Here is a 23396-nt window from a genome sequence, read left to right on the forward strand (position 1 = left end):
ACCTCTTCCACTTCGTTTCTCGTTTTCTTTACGGTTTATCCTTCATCCTCTCCTCTCGCAAGATTTCGTGTTTTTCTGTTATTCCTCTTTTTCCTCCTATTTTTCTCTTTTTCCTCCTTCTATACGTGTGTAATTTTTTCTTTCTTCTTATACATTTCTTGTTTATCCTACGTTCCTTAGTTTTATTTTTCCCTTTTCTCCATTTTTTCGTCCTTTCTTGCCTCTATTTTTTTTTATTTATCTTACATTAACTTATCTTTTTTTTCCAGTTTGCTTAACTTTCACACTAAATTCTTGTTTCTCCTTTAATCCTTACCATCTATTTTCCTCGACCTTCTCTCCTCCATTTTTCGTTCTTCCATGCCTCTCAGACGTCTTCCTTATCTTCCATCTCTTACCTTCTGTGTTTTGCAACCTTCTGCTTATTTTTGTCTTCCTTTCCCTTCACTTGAATTTCTTGTTTTCCCTTCAACCCTTACCTTCCATTTTTCCTTCATCCACAACAATGTAATTTTCCTTCCCTTTCTAAATCCCTAACCTATTTTCCGTGACCTTATCTACTTCTACCTTCATTTTACACTCCCCCTCTATTCCTTCCCCCTTCCTCCATCCCCACGTCCCGTACTCCCCTTCCTCTCACTCACAGGGGCTTGCAATAAGGCAATCATGCACACCACTATCAGGAGGAAGTGTGGATTAGAGATCGGGTTCAGAGATGTAGCGAAGTATGAGTAACGAGTGTAATGGAGCCGCGTTGTTTGAGGGACGGGGCTGCGTTGTGGGAGGGCAAACAGTAAGATTGATACGGGCCTATGGGTGGGTTGGTGTTTTAGCTGGGTCAGTGTGTCACCTTGCTGTGGCCCGCGAGTGTGTTTGTAGGGCTGATAGGTGAGTGTGTTTAAGATTTGTGTTATTAGTGCTGTGTGTGTGTGTGTGTGTGTGTGTGGAAATTAGGTTATGGTTTGGTGTTGAAGCATATGGGAATTATTACAGTTATTTGTTTGACTATAAGTACTAAGGAGACTGCCAACTAGCTACAAAAAAAATAGATAAATAAATAGGTAAATAAAAAATGAGATGGATAAACACTTTCACTTCTCGGAAAAATAAAATAAAATCAGTAGAAAAGATTCCACTCGGGTTAGCCACTTCAGTTCTCAGTCACAGGAAAGTGAAAGCACAGAAAGAGGCAAAGATTTCCAAACTATGCCAACGTTTACTTGTTTTCCTTGCATTAAGATCTTATATTCTTGGGGGGGACTTACATACTTAAATGAATAGTTTTTTTATAGGATTGAAAAGCTTTATATGATCCAATAGTTTTTTTTTTTTTTTTAAGGAATTCAGTACATTTTTATAGGATCAAAACTTTTTTTATATGATTTAGCAAGTTTTTATGACATTCCTCAGCTTTTTGTGGAATTCAGTAGTGCTTCATGGGATTCAACGGCTTTTATAATCAATTCAATCAATTTTTATCGTACCAAATAATTCTTTCATAGATCAAATATTTCCTTGTGACACATAAGACTGAATAGCTTCTTGCAACTCGAAAACTTTCACCTGTAACAAAAAGGATTCAATAGCTTATACACTGAACATCGCCCTGGACATCTTTTAAAAGGTCAGAACGCGAGAATGACGAAAGCTATGCGGTTATTTTCCTTGTTTTCACCTTTTCCAACATCATCGTGCTTCCTATCAGCGACACGTCTCACATTCACCCTCTCTTCCTATGCCATTATCACCAGCTATTATCATCATTTCCTCTCTTACTGCTACCTTCCCAGCGGCGATGTTTCCCTCCCTCCCCTCCACCCACCTAACCAGTAACACCCCGTCAACGCCCTTTAGAATCTTCCCACCATTCCTCCTTCAATGCTGGATGTGCTGTACTTAAAATACCACACATCGCCTCTTGCTTGGGTGAAAATTTGATATCTAGTGAAATTTGGATGATTCGTGTAAGCGGGGATTAAATTTATGCATTCCAGCTTAAGGTTTGAGTCTGTGGTTGATGTTAATAGCAAACAAAATGTGGTGGTGGTGGTGGTGGTGGTAATAAAAGGGAAATTCTACGAACGTGAAGTGAAAGCCACGTATTCTCTTAAGCTTCAGGGGACTAAGTGCTACATGAAGGCTACTTTCTCTCTCTCTCTCTCTCTCTCTCTCTCTCTCTCTCTCTCTCTCTCTCTCTCTCTCTCTCTCTCTCTCTCTCTCTCTCTCTCTCTCTCTCTGTGACAAATGGTCAGCTTTTTCGCGTGGTACATGAAACTCGTACTGTTAAATCTCTCTCTCTCTCTCTCTCTCTCTCTCTCTCTCTCTCTCTCTCTCTCTCTCTCTCTCTCTCTCTCTCTCTCTCTCTCTCTCTCTCTCTCTCTCTCTCTCTACGAGAAAACATGGCCAGTAGTTGAAAAGGAGAAGGAGAACGAAGAGGAGGAGGAGGAGGAGGAGGAGGAGGAGTAGAAGGAAAAGAGAAACTGAAGGCAAAAAAAGAAAACAGTGGAAGGGGGTGGGGGGAGCATGAAGGTTCCCGACCACCACCACCACCACCACCACCAAGGTCGTCAGAAGCAAGAGACCATAACGTGACGGCACCAGATTCTGCGCAGCGTAGGTAGCCCTGGTGTAGGAGACCGTGTGTCTGGCGCCGTGCCTGGATACCTAACTGCAGCGGCGGCGACACGTAAACTGGAGCCTTAGTTATGTTTTGTCTTTACTGTCTTGACCTAAAGGATGAGAAAGAGGAAGAGGAGGAGGAGATTCTTGGTGGTGGGAAAAGGGAAGGAAGGGAAAGGGAGAGGAATGACTAGAGGAGGAGGAGGATGGGAAGGAAAAGGAGACGAGGAATGGTTAAGTTGAACTGAGTTAAAGATATGTGCTTGTAGATTTGCTATTGTGTGTGTGTATGTATGTGTGTGTGTGTGTGTGTGTGTGTGTGTGTGTGTGTGTGTGTGTGTGTGAGAGAAAGATTACCTACCTATATTTATTCAAGATTATTTGAAGTTCGAGATATCAAATCTTTCCATACCAAATAATCAAGATTTCTAGATTTACACACACACACACACACACACACACACACACACACACACACACACACACACACACACACACACACACACACACACACACACACACACACACACAAACACATTATCTAGCGTACATACCGCTTGTGCGTGAAGCGAAACAGATCAGAGGAGTAGATAAAGGAAGTAGACGGATCATTACGTAGGCACAAGTGAGGGAGGAGTACCATTGGCAGGTGGAATTAAGGAATAAAGAAGAGAGGAGGACCAGGGAGAGACAGTGAGAGAGTGAGTGAGGCAGACAGGTAGCGGATGTTGATGGTAATTATTGGTTAAGGGCTCTGGAGATAAGGAACGAGGACTGGGGGGAGAAATAGGGGATGGGGAAGAAGGGGAAAGGAACGAGGACTGGGGGAGAAATAGGGGATGGGGAAGAAGGGGAATGGAGTGATTTGGACAAAGAGAGAGAGGGACATGGGGAGGGGTTGGTGTGAGTAGGGAAGGAGGGATGGATGGGGTAGGGGGAGGTTAAAAGTGCGTGGATGGTGAGTCAGATGTGAAGGCGAAAGGTCAGGGAGGGAGGGAGAGAGAGAGAGAGAGAGAGAGAGAGAGAGAGAGAGAGAGAGAGAGAGAGAGAGAGAGAGAGAGAGAGAGAACAAAGTGAATAAACTTGAAGCGTTAAGTCAAAAATGAAATACTGAACACACACACACACACACACACACACACACACACACACACACACACACACACACACACACACACACACACACACACACACACACACACACACACTAATAACACAGAGAGAGAGAGAGAGAGAGAGAGAGAGAGAGAGAGAGAGAGAGAGAGAGAGAGAGAGAGAGAGAGAGATGAACAAACTGAATGAACTTGAAGCGTCAAACCAAAAATAAAATACTGAAATGTACACACACACACACACACACACACACACACACACACACACACACACAGAGAGAGAGAGAGAGAGAGAGAGAGAGAGAGAGAGAGAGAGAGAGAGAGAGAGAGAGAGAGAGAGAGAGAGAGAGAGAGCAATAACAGCATCACGTGTCTTACCTGTCCACTTACCTTGAGAATCTTTTGGCGGTCACTCGTGCGCTCAGTCCATTAAGAAAGACCAGCAAGAAACAAGGAAAAACAATTAGAAAAAAAAAAGAGAAATATCAAGGTTACGTTAAATTTTCCACTAAAAAAAAAAAAAGTTCAATAGTAAGTATTTGAAGAAACCTATGGTCTTTTATCTGTTAGAGGCTCTTTGTTTATTTTGTTGTTCGGGGACTTGTGCTTTTTTCTTTTTCTTTTTTTTTATTTTATGTTCTCGTGTTTTTTTCTTTATCTATTCACGAGAAGCCCTTTGTTTATTTATTATTTTTTTTCGTGTCTTTGTTCTTTTCGTGATCTTTTCTTCTTGTTCTTGTTCTGATTATTATTATTATTATTATTATTATTATTATTATTATTATTATTATTATTATTATTATTATTATTGTTATTATCATCATCATCATCATCATTACTATTATTGTTGTTATCCTTCCATGTACAGAAAGTTTATATCAATCAGTAAAGTGTTATTTCTTACTTTATAAATTTTGTTTAAAAGTGAAATATGGTTGAAGTTAATTAAGGTAATGCAGCATTCTCTCTCTCTCTCTCTCTCTCTCTCTCTCTCTCTCTCTCTCTCTCTCTCTCTCTCTCTCTCTCTCTCTCTCTCTCTCTCTCTCTCTCTCTCTCTCTCTCTCTCTCTCTCTCTCTCTCTCGCTAAACTCCCGGATCATGATTGAAAGACGAAAGCTGAGTCACGCCTTAGGAATATATATGTAGGTCAATTTCACCGCTTTTCTCATGTGGTTTTATTTAGTAGTAAAATATTTGAATGCATTTGTGTGTGTGTGTGTGTGTGTGTGTGTGTGTGTGTGTGTGTGTGTGTGTGTGTGTGTGTGTGTGTGTGTGTGTGTGTGTACATGCACGTGCACGCGCGATTACCACACCTGACGTCCACTGAAGGTTAGGTTGAGGTGTGAAAAAGAAAAGGTAAACGGAGAGAGAGAGAGAGAGAGAGAGAGAGAGAGAGAGAGAGAGAGAGAGAGAGAGAGAGAGAGAGAGAGAATCCCTTCCGGTCCCTGTATTGCTTTCCAGACGGGGACAAATTTGTTTCACTTCGAAGCTTCATGAATTCCACTTCCAAATACATCTATCCGTCTCTCTCTCTCTCTCTCTCTCTCTCTCTCTCTCTCTCTCTCTCTCTCTCTCTCTCTCTCTCTCTCTCTCTCTCTCTCTCTCTCTCTCTCTCTCTCTCTCTCTCGACCAGTAATACGCCTGATTTAAATTTCTCACGTTGGATGAATGAATGTTTTACTCAAGAACGCTGAGGTAATGGCGGTGAGAGCGAGGATAGCGGTGACAGTGTCCAGGCGGGGCTGAAGGAGAGGAGAGGACGCTGCTGTAGTAGGCAGGAGTGGCGGTTGTTCATTTGGGACTTGTAGGTGGTGGACGGGAGGCAGCCGTGGTGGTGGTCGAGTAAAGCCTTTAATACCTCATGACAGTGGTCCCTACTTTGAAATGCTTTTGTCCTCTCGTGAAAAAGGTTTATTTTCAAAAGGCGCAGAGATGAGTTATCGGGTTTTCAAGCGTGTTTTTTTATTTGTATTATTTTTTTCCTCTTTTATGTTGTAGACTGGGCTAAGAGTGTAAGAATGATGTGTGTATGAGTGTGTGGTGCTTTGTCTGGGTCACCCCGTGTGAGATTGCCTGCCTTGTGTATAGATAGATAGATAGATGATGTAAAATCCTTCGCAAAACATCACTAGAATCATTAAAACTCCCTAAAACCTCAATAACATCCACTGAACTAGAGCTTGGTGGAAGTACTCTAGACAAGATCCTGAAACATTTGAGAAGACTGAAAGATATGACACTTGTTACTCGATTTATTATGGGAAGAACCTTTAACAGTCGAAGTGGTGACGGTGGAAGGAGTAAAGGAAGGTAAAGGGTAAGTGGAGGACCGAAATTCTGGTATTGAAGGTGGATGATGTGGCAGAATTGATACCTGTGATGGTAGAAGTGGAGAAAAGTGTGGAGGCTGATAGAATTCTCTGGTGGTGTGAGTGGATGTCTTGGGAGTTGATATCAGTGATGGAAGCAGAGAGTAAATTGTGCTTGATAACAGGGAATTGAGAGATAGTACAAGACATAGCGATACTGACGGAGATAATGACAGAGTACTGGAGATTACGATAGTGACGGAGGCAATGATAGGGTACAGTGTATAGGTGAAGGACGTGATGCAGGGCTGAGCGAGATGGCAGGACAACACGAGACATGGCTGCAGCTCCTCCGCGTGGTTGTTTTTCCATCGTCATGTGACTTGCACAGTTTCAAGACGAGTATTAAGACACGTCCGGGATTAAATTGATCAACTCGATCGAACAGTTTTCCCACTCGGCTTTTTGCAGTTTGACTTTTTTTCGGGGACGGGGGGGAGTGAAGAAGTGGTGGCCAGTCTCCTTCATACGTAAAAAGAAAAAAAAAAAGAGGGGAAAATAAAAGGGTTCTCTCACCACGGACAAAATCTTCAGTCAGTATTGTAATTTTATCCTGTTCAGAATAACATGGCAATTAAGGTCCTCCTCCTCCTCCTCCTCCTCCTCCTCCTCCTCCTCCTCCTCCTCCTCCTCCTCCTCCTCCTCCTCCTCCTCCTCCTCCTGCTGACTAGTTTTAATAAGCTCTTTAATGGAAGTTACTGGGATTTTCAAGGATGTCCTCGTGATTCTACTAATAGTTCACCCAAAAAAATCTGCAGCATCAATGGGAAAGAAACATCGATGAGAACACCCATTAATCATTTGTGTGGGGATTCAAAATAGTCCTTCTGAGAGCCTGGAGCGTTTTATAATAGGGGACACGAGTATTGGATGCACCCACGAAGGGACGCCTGGACAGTGACTCTTTATGTTGCTAAAGATAACCACCCTCGGATTATCAACTCAAATAACAAGTTTGCCTTGGTGTGTTGACTAGCCTGTATTACGTGTGAATTATAGATAGGACGTACTAAGCTGCCTCAAGGACTTTCATTTACTTATTTTTTTCTACTTACTTTTTTTTTTTAAAGTGTCACAATTAACTTTGCTGATAGTGTAGTTTGTGAAGTGAGTCATGGGCGTTGCGTATTGATTATTCAAAGCCGTGTGGCATAATTAGTTTACCCCAGCCTTCACATATTAACCTGGATTAAATATTTGCGGAGATAAAATTGATTTCTCGTGCGTCTTTTCATAAAACACGTATTTGTTGCTGGAAATATTGGAATCACGTACCACCAGAGATTCGGTTTTGAGAAGAGGGGGAGTGTGTCAGCTCCTCTCATACGCCACTGTCGCCTTGGCCTTCATTCACGCTCCTCGCGGGAGTCCCTCAGGCAAAACATCGGGAGGAAGGTGGGACGGCATAGGCGGTGTTGCGTGTCGGGTGGGCGGAAGGGAAGAGGAAGATCGCTCTCCCAGGCATTCAGTCTGTCGTTCGACGCGCGGTGGAGTAGCACCTCGCCGCTCTGCTTTCCCTCTCACCCTCCACGCACTCTTTCCCTCACACTGTACGATCCTCCGGGGAATTACAGGAGAAAATAATAAATGTGTGAATGTACATCATACTTCCTCCATGTGTCTTGTTGTGTCTCAGTAATACAATACAATACAATATTCATAAGTGACCTTTTTAACGCTGGAAAGACTCTGTGTGTGTGTGTGGAGGACACGCGTAGTGGTGTCATGACGAGAAGTACTTGTGCCGCTGAGGGGAAGTACCTTGTTATCAGGAAAAGAGCGGCAGTACTTGGTCCTTAGGGAATTTATAGACACGCGTTTGAGTAGCACCGATGGCCTAGTACATGAAGTTACCGTGATACATATTTATCCTCACTCTTTAAACCTTGTCCGTGTTGAGAGGCACAGTGGTTAGCTTGAGTGAATGCAAGTTAATCTAGAAAGTGAAAATTAAAAAAGAAACAAATAAGGTGTTGAAATATTACCTGTAAATTCTTTCTACCGCCTCCCTTAACGTGACTGTGTCGAGAAAGGCAATAGTGGTCAGCCTGAATGACTTTGACTCAACAGGTGGCGATGGAAAGAGACAGTGACAGTGCAAGAGGTGACGCTTTTCCATGTGACGTTATGTTTAAATGGCTCGCACGATTAAGTCAGTGGTGTAGTGAAATCAGATGCAGTACGAAGAGGAAGAGAACGAGGACATGGATACGTTCTAATAAGAGAACAGTAAGCTTGCTCACTGCTGTTTCTGATTGAGGCTGCACACCACTTGTATCGAGAGTTACGACGGACGTGACGATGCTTCATTGTCTCTCTCAAAACTGACTCTGTCTCTGATCTGAACTCTCTGATGGACTGAACTGAACTGATGTGCGCTCTCTCTGGAACCGACTGGAACTAACTCTAGCTACCTGTACAGGCTTTATTTATGTGAAAGAAATGGATCAGGATTCAGAATCAGAGATGAAGAGACGACCAATCAACTGTCTCTCTAAATAGGGTGAAAGGACCAGTGGTAGAGGGTCTTTATTCTAGCCAATGACCAGGGCGGAAGACAGGAAGGCATTGCAGGAGTTTTCCCTAAGGACTGATAGGAATGTAGAGAGAGGGAGATAGGAAGAAGGTTAAAAATAGGTGAGACTGGCCACGTGAGGACAGTGCACGTGGAATGAAATATATGAATAATGAATATATATAATAATAATATAATAATAATTGTTATGACTCATGCGACTGATACAGATGGATGGAAGTGGTAAAGGCAACTGGTGCTCGTTCTCGCCTGCTGCTTGTAAGAGAGAGAGAGAGAGAGATCCCAGTATTGATGCTAGACAGATTAATAGTAGATGAATCATACGTAGGCAAACAGAACAGAATTAATATACTGCCAGTCTTCATAGCTATAGTGACGATGACTTGCAACTATAACAGTAACAATGACGATAATCAAAACAACGGTGATAAAACTCTTAGGAACGGACATACCAGAGTAACAGTTTCATAATTAAGCACTCTCTTCGAATGCGGGTTATATGAGGCATGAATAACAGTGAATGATGAATATTAGCATGATTCCCTTTGACTTGCCTTACGCACAACTAACACCACCACTACCACCACCACCACCACCACTACACCACAGTTTCATCCCATTACCATCGCAATAACTATTTACTCCCTCAGCAAACACTGGTGGCTGTGGATTACAACTTATCTCACCCTTTTTTGGTACTGTAGTGTATATATATCGTTTTCGTTAGTGGTATTATTATTGTTATTATTGTTATTATTACAAGGGAAAGTCAGAATTGATAGATCGAAGCAAAGTTCAACCTCGACTATAATTAAACAAACGTGGATATGAAAAATTGGCAAAACTAGGTAAAAATTGGTAACATGAATAAATAGAGGAAGTTTTAATGATTAAGGAGGAAGCTGTTCATTTTTTCTTCTTTCTTCTTTCTAGATTATTTTTGGCAACTCTTGTAAAGTCAAATCAAACAGGCTGATGAGAACTTAACTGTCATTACTGTTTGAGAATTCTTGTTTTCCCCTTATAAAAATTACCACCACCACCACCACTAATACCACCACCACCACCACCACCACCACTTCGTTCTCGTACTCCACCTTTACCTGAGTCTCATTATGCTGGGATTTATGGGTCACTCGGCCACGAGGAAAGAGAAATGCGAGCAGTAGGAAATAGATGCAAATTACCAAGGGTGTGAATTATGCCAAAAATAAGAGATTCAGATTTTAATATTTTCTTTCCTCATTTTTTTTACAAGACTCCCCTCTTGCAGTGTGGAATCTGTTAGTGTGCCTCGCTGCTAAGGGATCGTTTATAAGTCGGATGTGTGAATTATAATAAAAATAGGTTTAGATTTTCGTTCTTCCCTTCCCTTCCCTCCTACTGTATGAAATCTACTAATGCCTCTCGCTGTAAAGTTCAGTAATAAATCCTACGAAGACCAGGATTTAAAACAGTGCATGCCTAGTGGCAAGTTGCACATTATGGCAATGGAAGTATACATCGAGACTCCGTAGAGTTTTTATCGAGATAGATATTTATAGTACTCCGTTTTCTGTTGCTTCCCCGCGTGGTACTAGAGGCAGGGGTAACTTGTGTAGCCTTACTCGTGACCGCGACCTCCTGCAGCAGAACTATATAGACTGAGGTAGACCATTAGATAAGACAGGCAGACATAGATAGATAAACATATACATAAGACAAATAGGTAATAGGTAATTAGAAAGATAGACAGCTACATTATACAGATACAGATTATAAACAGATAAGTATGTAGATAGATATATAGATAAATAGAGAGAATTTATGAATAGATGCGATTCCAAAGATAAGTAATGTTGAGAGAGAGAGAGAGAGAGAGAGAGAGAGAGAGAGAGAGAGAGAGAGACTACTATATATAATTAATACCGAGCCGCTTGATATTTAATACTCACGGACAAGATAAACGAATAAACCATGTAATTACGTGTGTGTGTGTGTGTGTGTGTGTGGAGGTACTGTTAACACTTCTTCCTCTTTCTCGCCCTTCTCCTTTGTCTTCATTTTCCTTGATTATGTTCTTATTCTTTCCTGTCTCGTATATTCTGCTCTCTTCTTCCTAATCATAATTATTCATCTTCTTTCTCTTCTCGCTTTCCTTCATCTCCTCATCTTTCTCTTTATTCATCTCATTTTTTTCTGCTTCATCTTTCTCTTTCTCCATTATAATCCTCGTAAGTATTTGTCCTCTCCTCCATCTCTCTCTTCTGTCTCCTCCTCCTCGTCCTCCACTTTCTCTTTCCCACAGATCACATCAAAACTAAGCCCTTGTGTATATTTCCTCTAACATGACAGAAAGCGGCTATAATTTTCCTTAATCCGCATCCTTAATAGTCTTTATTACTTATTACTTGGCATACGTAGGCTGTCCTGACCGGCTGTGCGTGTGTTACGAACATTTACGAACAGTTACGAATTGAAAACGAACGTCTGTGTTGCTCCGGTGAATGATAAATGTTCCACCGGTGACAACTTGGACATAAGAACACAAGAAAATAAGGGAAGCTGCAAGAAGTCACCTGTGTTCTGTTCATTTACCTTTAATAGTGAACTAGTGAACTTGCAGAAGATCTGATCCCTTTAAAGAGCATTGGATACCCTTAAGGAGTATCTGATTCCCTTAAGAAGTATCTAATCCCGTTATTAATCAAGAGGATGCCGTACGACTTCAAGAATCACAAGGTCTTTTGGGTAAGTTTTGCCGCAGTGTGTGTTATTCTTGTGTCTTGTGTTGTTTTTCCATGTCGACTTTGATGTTCATGTTGTCAGTTTGATGTCTGTGCTGAGGGAAGGGGAGAAAATTGCTGTGTTTATTTAAGATTGCCGGGAAGTGCCGCTGATGTGATGTGTGGCCTGGGAGACGTCGGTTTTTTTGTTCAAGTATTTGTAAACTGACTCCCTCTTCACCACGCCCTGCTCCCTTTTTTTTTTTTTTTTTTTTTCTGACTCGACGCCTACTCGACTTAACCGACTCACCAAATTGACTCTCTAGACTGACTCCCTGAGCTCTGTATCCTTCTCAAGCACTAGTGGGCGTGACCATATGTACAGTCAGCCCTTAATGTGTCGTTGCGTAAGGGTGTTTCTAGAGTGCCAGCGTCTGAATGTGGTGAAGTATTTCTGTAAATTCCACCTAAGTAATTTTCATGCGCGAAGATATTGTTGCATTTTTTTCTTCTTCTTCTTCTTCTTCTTTATCTTCCTTCGTTATTTTCATTTTTATCTCTTTTATCAGTTTCACGTATCAAGATATCACTTTTTTTTCTTTTCCTTCTTTATCTTCATCTCTATAACCTTCCTCTCCATTATTATCAGCCGTTCTTTAGTGTTTTCAAAAGTCTTAATCCCTCTAAATTACAGTGAATCCTTTCCAGTCTCCCTTAATTCCTTCTGGTGTGTGAAATTTCCTAATCCCGCCAGAATGGAGTGTAAGTTTTTCCTCCTCCTCGCTTTCCCTCTTTCCTCTCCCATTAAAAATATCTTGAATATCAACGAAAACTAATTGAGAGGTTTTCCCTCTTTTAATCCACTGATCTTCGTTTACCTCTTCATTATTCAAAACGTTTTTTTCATTTTTCTGTATTTGCAACTCTTCTTTTTCCCTCTTTTCTGTTAAAAGCACCTTAAATATCAAGGAAAATTAATTAAGAGAGGTTTCCCTTCTGTTCCACTAATCTTTCTTTTCCCTATCATTGTTCAAAACGTTTTTCATTCTTCTTTATCTCCATGTATTTTCTTATTTTCCCTCTTTCCTATTAAAAATATCTTAAATCCCAACAAAAACTAATCAAAAGAGATTTTCCCCCTCTTCTTTTCCACTAATCTTTCTTTTCCTCGTCACTGTTCAAAACGTTTCTCCTTCCTCCTCCTTACTTTTCCTCTTTCCTCGTCTATTAAACCTCTTAAATCTCAACAAAAACTAATCAGTAGCGATCTCCCCTCACTTCCTACGTACTAATCCCCCTTTCCCTCGTCACTGTTCAGAACGTCGTTACCAAGTACAAAAAATGGGTGCAAAAAAATTCCACAGCCTTTCCGGAGCCGTACCTTGTAAACACCTGCCGTTCCCAGTACATTGTTTACTCGGGCGAGGAGGCGGAGGAGGAGGAAAAGTTATATATAACCTGCCCTGGAGTACAAGTGAAGGAAGAGGTCGGCCTTTAGTGAGCGGCGAGGCTTCGGTGGTGTGAGTAGGTCGGAGAGCGAGGCGAGAGCAAACACTGGGTAGCTTCCTTGATAATACTCGGGTCCTTTTGGGTAGTCTCGCCTGTACTCCCTCTGGCGGTGACCTCGTGAATGAAGCGTGCGAAATGGATTAGTTGGAACCGCGCTCTGAAATGCTTCTACGCCTCACCCCGATTACTTTCAGTTGGCTCTAGTTGAAGCTATACGGGTTTTTAAGGGTGTTTCTACGGTTCTAGTGACAGAATAACAAGTTTTCTACATTATCAGCAGGAGAAACACGCTTGAGAACCCGTCTAAGCATCTTTATGGTCTTTGAAAATAGTGGTGATGTGAGAGCAAAGCGTTTTAGAGTAAGGGCTCTCTCTCTCTCTCTCTCTCTCTCTCTCTCTCTCTCTCTCTCTCTCTCTCTCTCTCTCTCTCTCTCTCTCTCTCTCTCTCTCTCTCTCTCTCTCTCTCTCTCTCTCTCTCTCTCTCTCTCTCTCTCTCTCTCTCTCTCTCTCTCGTGACTCACACACACCTGTGCTCCCGGGCGTCCATCAGGGTCTGTACAGGTGTGTCTTCAGGTGTTCCGCCACTGTTACCTCGTGACTAAGAAAAACACGATCCTTACCCTCCTGCTGCTCATCCTCCTTCCTTATGAAAGTGAATTCTTTAAATCACTGCCTAAAGATACAAAACAACTTATCTCCCGTGATAGTGCATACACATAACACTCCTGATAAATGAACTGATAAGGTATACCAATATTATACGTGATTATATTGGAGATTGACGGATACTGGCAGCGGATTATGAGATGGATGGAGATAAAGTGTGATGATAAGAGGAAGGTGTGGCCATGAGGTAGCAGGGACGACGAGGTGCTAGTGGAAATATACCATAGACGTGACATGCGGGCGGGGAGGTGCCGATGAAGTTTGCAGCGGACCCAAGAATGCGAGTCCACGTTGAGAGAAGTGCCTGGCTGCGCTCCCTCGTCAGCTCGGAGGAGGAGGGTGCACGGGAGAGTATTGGGCGTGAGCAACGGCGTTTCGAGTGCAAAATATGGGTAGATATCAGTGTTGGGTGCGAGCGGTGAAATATTATCGAAGGAAGCGCTCTGAAACTGGAAATTGAATCTTAAAGTTTATAGTGTCTTCATTCCAGTGATGCTTATTCGTGCTGGAAATTCTGATTCTGATTTTATGTTAATTCTGAGCTGCTGCAGAGAAAGCAAGATCTGTACGGATAGTATAACGTACAGCTAGAAGTAAATGCATTGAAATCTTAATACCAAAACGAAAGGGAACCAATATTTTAAGAGTGGAGATATTTCTAGGTAGGCAAGTTTGTAAAAGAGTTACGGGCTGTTTCAAAAAGAGGTTGTGATCTCCGTAGAGACATTGCCATGAATTTGAAAGATGTAGCGGGCTTTTACTGGGAAGACGTATGGGATGCGTGATTTAATCCTGATGAGAAAGATTGAGGAAACGTATTTTGACCACCGCACGAAAAATACAGCAAAGATTTGGGCACACATCACACCTCTAACTGAACGAGCAGGGTTTCACCACAGTAAGCATCACGAGGAATGGAAAACACTTCGTAACTGGTGATATAGAAAACGGTAAATGGAATATCATGTTGAAGGTATTGTTTCCGTTGTGGTGAGGCTGCATTGAGATGGTTAGGAAGTGATAGGCGGTGAGAGGAGAGGAGTTTGGTGCGCGGTCAATAGTATAGCGAGAGGCTGATCTTGCTTCGTGGTGTGTGCTGGCAGACGCCCGCCCTTCTTCACTGCGACGGAGCTACATACCCGCACCCGCCGCCCACAATGGTGCGTCACGGTCTGGAGAAAGTCTTTAAGGTAAGAGTGTTAGTTACCGTGCAATGCTTTCCGGGGATGGGAGGGTAACAGTGCCATGAAGTTATGCTCAAATTGTATAAGTATTCTATATTTCTTAGAGTTTCTTTCGATACGTTGTTTACGACGTCCTGTTTTACTAAGTGCATTACATAAGGTGTGTTTTGTAATTCGAGGAAGCTTTAAAAACTTACTCTGTTGATGTTCGTGTGAGTTTCTTTCTATTTACTGTGTCTAATTGCGTTTTATTTTAGCATATACATATAGGCGTCTTCTCAAGCTCCTCCCGGGAACCGTAAAGCTAAACCCATGCCTGAATACGAAGATTAAAGTATATATTGTTTCTTTGCAGTAGTTATCTCTGTGAGGAGTTAGATGGAAACACATGCAGTCTTAAAAGTATACGCCCTTGTACCGCTACAAAGGGTGCCCTGTTTGTATTCCAATCACCTGGGCATGCCGACTGGGCCGTGGCGGTGTCCCTTTAACACGGTTGTTCATCTTGGCTCGACCTCACACCGCTGAAAGGAGAAAATTAAGAGAAGACCCAATAACTACTTCATATTGCAGATTCAAAAGTCAAGCGCTCGGAAAGCTTCACGTAGATCCCCAGTGTAGCGAAAAGATTTGAGGAACTAAAGCCACATTTCACTGTCATTTCCTGGAGATCCCCCTTTTTTTTTTTTTTTTTTCGCACACGCTCGCCTGATAGTGTCCCGCGCAACGCCCCTCGGTGAAGTGAAGGCGAGATAAGAGCATCAAGCGCCTCCCGGTGTTATCGTGACTCTGGCAGGCGAAAGTGGAAACTATTTCCTTGCCGACGGCGCTCCCACTTTCTGGGGAAATTTTACCAGTTTGGAATAGTGGAGGGATTTTGGTGACGAGTTTAGGGAAAACAGAAAAACAGGGATGTCTTGGAAGTCGTGAATCAGTACAGGAAAAGACATAGTTTCTGAAAATCGTTGGAGCTCTCGTATGGAACACTCGGTATCCAATCATCAAATTAGTAACTTCTTTCCATTTTTCCCCAAACCTCGACAGTGTTGATTCCTTATAGATATGTCAATTTGCGTTTTGACATGCTCACAGGTAGCAGGAAGACTGATGTGAATAAACGAGAGATAAACATTAGCTCAGCACAATAGAACGTGACTTTGCGAGATGGGATGCCTCGTGCCAGACGATATATCACCTTGCGGGTGGTCGTGATAACACCACCACCACCACCACCACCATCACCAGGGAAAACAATACCTTGTAACTGGTTCAGATAAAACAGTGGTCAATTGTACCCACGATGTTGTATATATGTGTTGACCTTTTTTTTTTTTTTTTTTGTGTGTGTGTGTGTGTGTAATTACAGCTTGGTCGGTGATTGGGTTTTTGGTGGGGATGATCATAGACGGGTTAGAGTGACGGAATGATAGCACGGGGTTCTTTTTTACCTTGACTACTGGTAGTTTTGTTGCAGATCTTAGTGTTGAACCTAGAGAAGCAGAGGACAGTTTATAAGCGACCTACACCATTTATTAAAACGGTGACCGGCAAATTATTTCTAAAAATTTCCCAGTAATATAAACAAAACTATCTCTGGACTTAAAGGCAATGTTGCCTAATTCTAGGAAAAATGTGGCCGATCTAGGGAAAATTTCACCTATTTGGGGAAATCCTGGATTGGCAACTTGGGCCCTGCGCGGCGGAGCACACTCCAGTAGGGGCGCGGGAGAGGAGCAGGGCCAGAGCCAGAGTAGAGCGAGAGTAGCGCCTTCCGTGCAGCATCACAACTTGTGGGGGTTACAGTGCTGCCCGCGCCAAGTCATGCATCGCCGAAGAACTGACGCGGAGGGTGTCGGCCGATCTTAATAATACAAGATACCAGCGAGTGGGTCTTAAAGGGGACGCCGTGTGGCAGGAGAGGAGGCCCGAACACCATGCCCTACCGCCTGCCTGTGGTCGGCAGCCTCGTGTGGGCCGTGAGTAGTAATAGTAGTAACGAGGGGATTGTAGTAACTCGTAGTAGCGCCCGGCAGCGGGGGGCCCACGTCTGCTGCTGGTACTCCTACTACTACTACTACTACTGTTGTCATCGTTCTTATTGTAGAAGCAGTAACAGCGTTAGTAATGGTAGGGTACTACCCAAACACAGCAGTAGTAAAAGTACGTAGTGATAGTAAAAACATCAACAGTCCATAGTCTGGATTACAAGCATTGCTACTCAAATCACTGCCAATAAAACGTGTGCCATCAGTGTAGCATGGGTGATGAAAAGCGTGCAGTTAAAACATGGCGCGATTATCTTATCTCTCTCTCTCTCTCTCTCTCTCTCTCTCTCTCTCCTCTCTCTCTCTCTCCTCTCTCTCTCTCTCTCTCTCTCTCTCTCTCTCTCTCTCTCTTCCTGTGCCGTAATACGTAAACTACACATCTACGGCCCGTCTGTTTAACACGTTCGACTGGTAATTGCAAGTTGTCAGGTGTGAATATGACTCCGCTGGATGACAGGCTGGCAGACAGGCGTGGCAGTGTGGCTGATGACTGTAATGCATATTCAGTACCCGCCGCACCAAACAACATATTGTGGCCCTCACCTTACAGCACATTATGTATAAATAACCCAAATAAAGAACAGAGAGAGAAAGAGAGAGAGAGAGAGAGAGAGAGAGAGAGAGAGAGAGAGAGAGAGAGAGAGAGAGAGAGAGAGAGAGAGAGACCAAGGAAATATTCAGTAAAGGGAGTTAATCATCTGGATAACACATATTTTAAAAACCGTCGGCTCTGGTGTACGAGTCCTATAACCGTCCCAAGACAGTAGAAGGCCGAGTTTCCGCAAAGAGTGTGAATCAGCTCCATGTGTGTAACTGATAAGATATGCACTGGTAGGGGAGATACATACACCAGATAAGATACATACACCATTTCCTGTGCAGTTTAGTTCGTCCAAGTCACGAATACAACAGACTGCTGGAAACGTTAAATTGAAAATACATGATCCATTGTTTTCGTTTGTCGTGTCATGTTATATAACTCTTTAAGGAGACATGATGTATTGTGTGGGTGACTCAGCTTGAAGTTTGTTGTCATTATACGGTATGCCTGTTTTATTATTGTTGTTGTTATTGTTGTGTTAGTTTTAGGTGAATGTTTCTTTTAATGAGTCCTAACATTATTATTTTCATATATTTTCATTTGTTTCCTTCTGTTTATCGGTGTTTATCAAGACATTAATGTCACTCGAGGATATACATTATTATTATCATTATTATTATTTTTATATACTTATCAAATATATAAGCTTCAGTATCACAAAGTAAACCAGGAAGCAGATCGTATGATACAAGTGATTGACGTCATCTTAGTCACAAAACACTACCTGACTTTAACATACAGTCTCACCTTTCAAAACATGACGCGTTACCTGGATCGCGTGTCGTATAAACAACGGTGGAAGCGTATTGACAGCAGAGGTGAATGGCAACTCGTTTATCTCAAATTTCATTAATCGATATGAAGCGTTTGCTGAGGAATACAGGAGGACTTGTTGGGGCCATCGTGGTATCGATCGTAGAGGGAGAATACAAGCTGTGAGGGGCGCGCCGGGAGGCTGAGGGAACACATGTGTACGAGAGAGAGAGAGAGAGAGAGAGAGAGAGAGAGAGAGAGAGAGAGAGAGAGAGAGAGAGAGAGAGAGAGATCATGGATAGAAATAGATCACATCATGCTTAGGATAGGTTGCTTTACTTAAAACTGCCTGTCCTAACCTAATCTAACCCATCCTAAATGTATGTAGCTAGGATGACTAATCTTCATATGAATCCCAAAACAGTCACTAGAGCGAGAATCATTCGGTGCGATCTTTACTTGACTGTATAAATGAATGACCGAGGGAGGAGGGCGGCGCCTCGCTCAAGTTGCGGCAGCCCTGGACACATTACAAGGGAGTGGCAATGTGGACTGGATGCCCCCTTTACCACTGGGGTAGGGACGGTTGTGGCGAGGAGGAGACTGGGAAGTGCTGGAGGCTGTTGACCGCTAAGAGATACACGGTGCCAAAGGTTAATGTATTTTTCAGCGTGTGTTGAAAGGGTCAGGAAAAATATCGGAGGCTGAACCTTTTAGCACAGCAAGTCTCCCCTTCCCTTCCTTCCCCCCTCGCTCCCTGGCGCCAATGTTCCCCGTTCCCCTTCCTGCACCGCCACTCCCCTTTCTCCATCTCCGCCTGTTGACTTGTGATCGCTGGCTGCGGGGGGCAGACAGAAAATGGGAAATAAGTGTGTGTGTGTGTGTGTGTGTGTGTGTGTGTGTGTGTGTGTGTGTGTGTGTGTGTGTGTGTGTGTGTGTGTGTGTGTGTGTGTGTGTGTGTCAGATTGTGTTACTGATGGATGGCAGATGAAATGAAAGATCCGTGACCTCTTCCATAAGTTATTCTTGTCACTGATTGACACACCATTTCTCGCTGCTCTGTAGCTGCGTATATTGATGTGAGTGCTTGATAATGTTATTGATTTTTGTTTGATGGTGGACCTGCAAGATAATTAGTATATGTACAGTACATGAATTTCTCTCTCTCTCTCTCTCTCTCTCTCTCTCTCTCTCTCTCTCTCTCTCTCTCTCTCCTCTCTCTCTCTCTCTCTCTCTCTCTCTCTCTCTCTCTCTCTCTCTCTCTCTCTCTCTCTCTCTCTCTCTCAAATAAACAAAACACTGCTAACATAATACGCCACACGCCAAGCCCTTCTCACAGCCTTGGGTGTTGCCACGCCCTCACCACCACACTGTAATGACAGCGTGCACTGCAGTACATTGTGATCAGACACCTGGCGCTGACGGGCGGCACGCGTCAAACAAATAAAACTTTAGACTCTTATCAGACTCCTAAAAGTGTGAAGGTTACGTCCGATCATTAAATAATCAGATAACCTTGTGGCTTGAGAAGGATGACCACTGATGTATTTTGCACATACACATGTCTCCACCACCTGTACAGAACATGTTGGTTACTAGTATTATTCGTATTAGTATTTCATTCCTGTCTACACACTAGACTTTACTTTCTCACTCAGATAACTCGTAATTAGTATTGCACGGAGTCTTTCGTTACGTATGTCTAATTACCCCCCTTTTCTTGAAACTATTGTAAAAAAGAACGAAAGAATATTGGCAGTGGACCTGGTGACACAGATAGAGAATGTGACCGCTGGACTAGGCCTAGAGGGGGGCGGCGGAGTGTTATTGATAGGTGGCGGGTGGTCACGCACGTCCCCGAGAGAAAGGAGAGGCGGGGCTCGGGGTAGGGCTGAACGAAGCCGGGAAACGAGCAGCGCAATTTGTGTAGAACCCCTCACCTGTGAAATAAGTCTGTGATTCACTCTGCCGTGTTGCTGTCTTGTTGCAGGACCAGGAAATGTGGCCTCAAAAAGGAAGTACTTTAATATTTCTAAAAATAAAATCACTTTGGGAAATAAATGACTAGTAGATTAATTTTAAGGTGTCTCAGCAATGAGCTATAATTATTGGCTTTGTGGAATAATCTATTAAGCATTTTGTCATCCCGAAGAACCCATTAGGAGTGTGTGCTGACAGAAAATCACGTGACCTTCTGTGATCTATCGGCAGCAGACGTAGCGTGGATTCGTGACCACTTAAGGAGATGACCGTGTAATCTTCAGACCTCACGCAGCATGACTGTACCCCGGGAAGTATAATGTCACAGTAGCATTAAACCACACATTAAGGATGCCGTGGTGAACACTAAATTAAAAACGAACTGTGTTATCTGCAATACATCCTGTGTTGATAGAAGGGTTCCCAGCGGTGTATTAAAGAGTATGTACCGGCCTCGAGATGCGGTCTTGTTCGAGGCTTTAAGATCGACCAAGCGTGCCAAGAAGCTGAACAAATTAGCGACTCTGAACATATAAAGTCATAGTTCTTAACCTTCTCCCTCACCCCCCCCCCTCCTTTTTTTTATTATTATTATAATTTTAATTAAGACGCAACCGTGGCGGGATCGTACGGGGGTAAGTAGCAGGGATGCGTCAGATGATAGGACATGTGTATCCTGTGGTTCAGTAGTGGTGATGCGTCACTTGCTGCTACTTGGCCCGCTGTGTGTTCATGTGTGTGTGCAGTGCCGTGCTAACAGGAATAGTGCAACATAATAGCTTGTGTTATTTTCTTTACTGTTTCTTTTTTTTTTATGAGCGAGAAGCGTTAGATTGGTCGAAGCTTTATCTTTAAATCGTGGTGCACGTGCTTTACATGCACTGTACTCGTGCTAATTTGTGTTGTCGAGGTATATCAGTGTGTCAGTGCACGGCTGTAAAGAAAATGTGTGGTAATTTGCATTTGCAAGGAAATTTTAGCCGTTTTCAGAATGTTTATTGAAGAGTGAACCGTTAAGGAAATAGAATGAACTCGTTAAGTTCATCACCCAGCTCTCTGGGTGGGATGCGGGGAGCTGATGTGATGATAGAATGTCAGTTATTAGTCAAGCCCCCCAACACACATACACTTATCATCATAATCACCATCATCATCGCCATTACTATTTTGATCGTTTTCTTTTGTAGAGATTAGAGATGGATAATAATGACCTTTACAGTATTTTTTTATGCAGACGTTGAGGCACCAAGCGTATCCTGTCAGTCACACACACACACACACACACACACACACACTTGCGGCTGCTGGTTTCTTCTTCATTTTAATTGGTCGTGAAAGTCTGCGACAAAAGTAATACGTTCATGAATTTGGCAAGGCAGTTCTCATGATTCTCCTCGAGGTTCAAGAAAATTTCGTGCAGTACACAGTGGCCCGGATAGATATCAATGTTCCAGTAGGCTTGGTGTCGTTTCAGTACTTTCGTGTGTGCCGCGAGAAGTTGTTTTCCACCAAGTTAAGTGTGTTTATGTTTACCCTCCTGATTAAATCAACCCTTAGGCAGACAAGGCTAAATGTAGCTGTTTCTTAATCATTCAGCTTTTGCAAACAGTAATCTATCTTTTGGGAAGGTCCTCGTGGCCCTCGCCTCTCCAAAAAAGTGTGTTACCTAGACAAATAGAGGAAATCCAGCAAAAGGTGGATAATCCAGTAATAACTGCAGTATTTACCCTCTTCTGCTTTAAAGATAATTCACTTCCTGGTTACACCAACGTAAAGGCTCCTGATTAATGTACAGCATCGAACATCCCCGGTGCAGTAACAGATAAACTTAGAAACTCAACTTCACACTATTGTCAACCACCCGCCGTCCCTGGGGCTATTGAATACTTCTTGAACTCACAACGAAAGGAACATTGAACTTATCCTTGCAACTTGACAGTTACCACCACACGCACGAGAAGATGGGTTCTATGCGTACTGGGATTAAGATATTCGTGTCGACCAAGAAAACAGTGGTTCCTGGTGACAAATCCATCACCACCACATTTCGGCGCGTGACTCCTGTACCGACCAGCCCGCCGAAGACCACCCCGCCCACCCCCGCCGCTGCTGGAACCAAGCGTCACCGCCTCAGCTCTGTGTTCAGTCGTCAAGATAGTGAGGAAGTCTTCAAGGTAGTAAAGAGAAAGAATCTATTTAGACAGTCGGCGTTTTTTTGGTCTGGTTCTTATTTTTTTTATTATCATCTTTTTTTCTTTACTTCTTTTCCTATCATTTGGATCGTGAAAACACATTTGAAAATCCGTATTACTTCCAGCTACACCTCTTCAAATTAGTTAAGACAAGTCTTTGAAATGTTTTATGCAATCTGCTGTCCACGTCATGCAGTTCGTGTTCTGAAAAGATGGTTGAAAGGGGAAGGGTGAGGTTTGGGGTCCCTATTCCACGGGTATCTTGTACTATATGAAAAATATGGAACATAATGTTGGGAAGGGTATGTATTATGGAGCTTGAATGTGTAGATGCAAAGTGTAAAAAATCTAAGCTGTTCAAATGTGTAAAATATGGATTTGAAAAACTTAGATAATAACATTCCTTTCTGATGCAGAGATGAAAAGCTCACCTGAAATTAATGGAAATAGTAGAAACGTGCATTAAAATGAAGGTAAAGAGCAGCATAAAGTGTGTAAGTCTTGTCATGTTTTATTCCCCTACAGTTTTGTCTCATGATATATTCCTCTGCAGTTTGGGGAGCGTGGGTCTGGCCTGCGTCCCCGTGGCCAAGTGCAGGACTTCTATGAGCTCCGGCAGCAATGTATGGACAGTGGCACTCTCTTTGAGGACCCAGACTTCCCAGCTGAAGACTCCTCCATCTTCTTCTCCCGCTCCCCACCCAAGCCTTTTGAGTGGAAGAGGCCTCATGTGAGTTATTTGTTCAGTTTGTAGAATACTCATGAGGATTATTCACTTATAAGTAGTGTTGAATGATAAAGAATGGTGTATGATTGTAGTTTTGAATGTGTTAGATCTTGCACTATGGATGATGCAGTAGCCAGATTCAAAACAGATTCTATGATAGAATACAAATGGAGATTTCATTAGTGGATGTATTACCAAGAAATTTATTTATGCTACACACATGCACTTGATTGATAATACTTTCCTTATTTATTGTTTTCACTATAAGCCTAAACTTTTATTTCAGTAGGATAGTGGCACATTAGTGATATACTATGGTTCATGTAGGTTTCATTTTTTATATATACATGTACATAAATTTGAAATATTATCAAGCGTGCATCATCCAGTAATGTTTA

The 23396-nt window shown here is 42.7% G+C and overlaps 1 protein-coding gene across 30 annotated transcripts in view; it reads left to right on the forward strand.

The window, feature by feature from the left end:
- LOC135106548 (calpain clp-1-like) overlaps window positions 1-23396 on the forward strand; it is a 78671-nt gene that overhangs the window by 35147 nt on the left and 20128 nt on the right. For all 30 annotated transcript variants that reach the window (XM_064015720.1, XM_064015722.1, XM_064015719.1 and 27 more), the window contains one exon: window positions 22825-23001. In XM_064015720.1, coding sequence (XP_063871790.1) covers window positions 22825-23001 — 177 coding nt within the window. The remainder of the gene's footprint in view (window positions 1-22824; window positions 23002-23396) is intronic.

The sequence above is a fragment of the Scylla paramamosain genome, chromosome 13 (assembly GCF_035594125.1).
Source record: "Scylla paramamosain isolate STU-SP2022 chromosome 13, ASM3559412v1, whole genome shotgun sequence".
Taxonomy (NCBI): domain Eukaryota; kingdom Metazoa; phylum Arthropoda; class Malacostraca; order Decapoda; family Portunidae; genus Scylla; species Scylla paramamosain.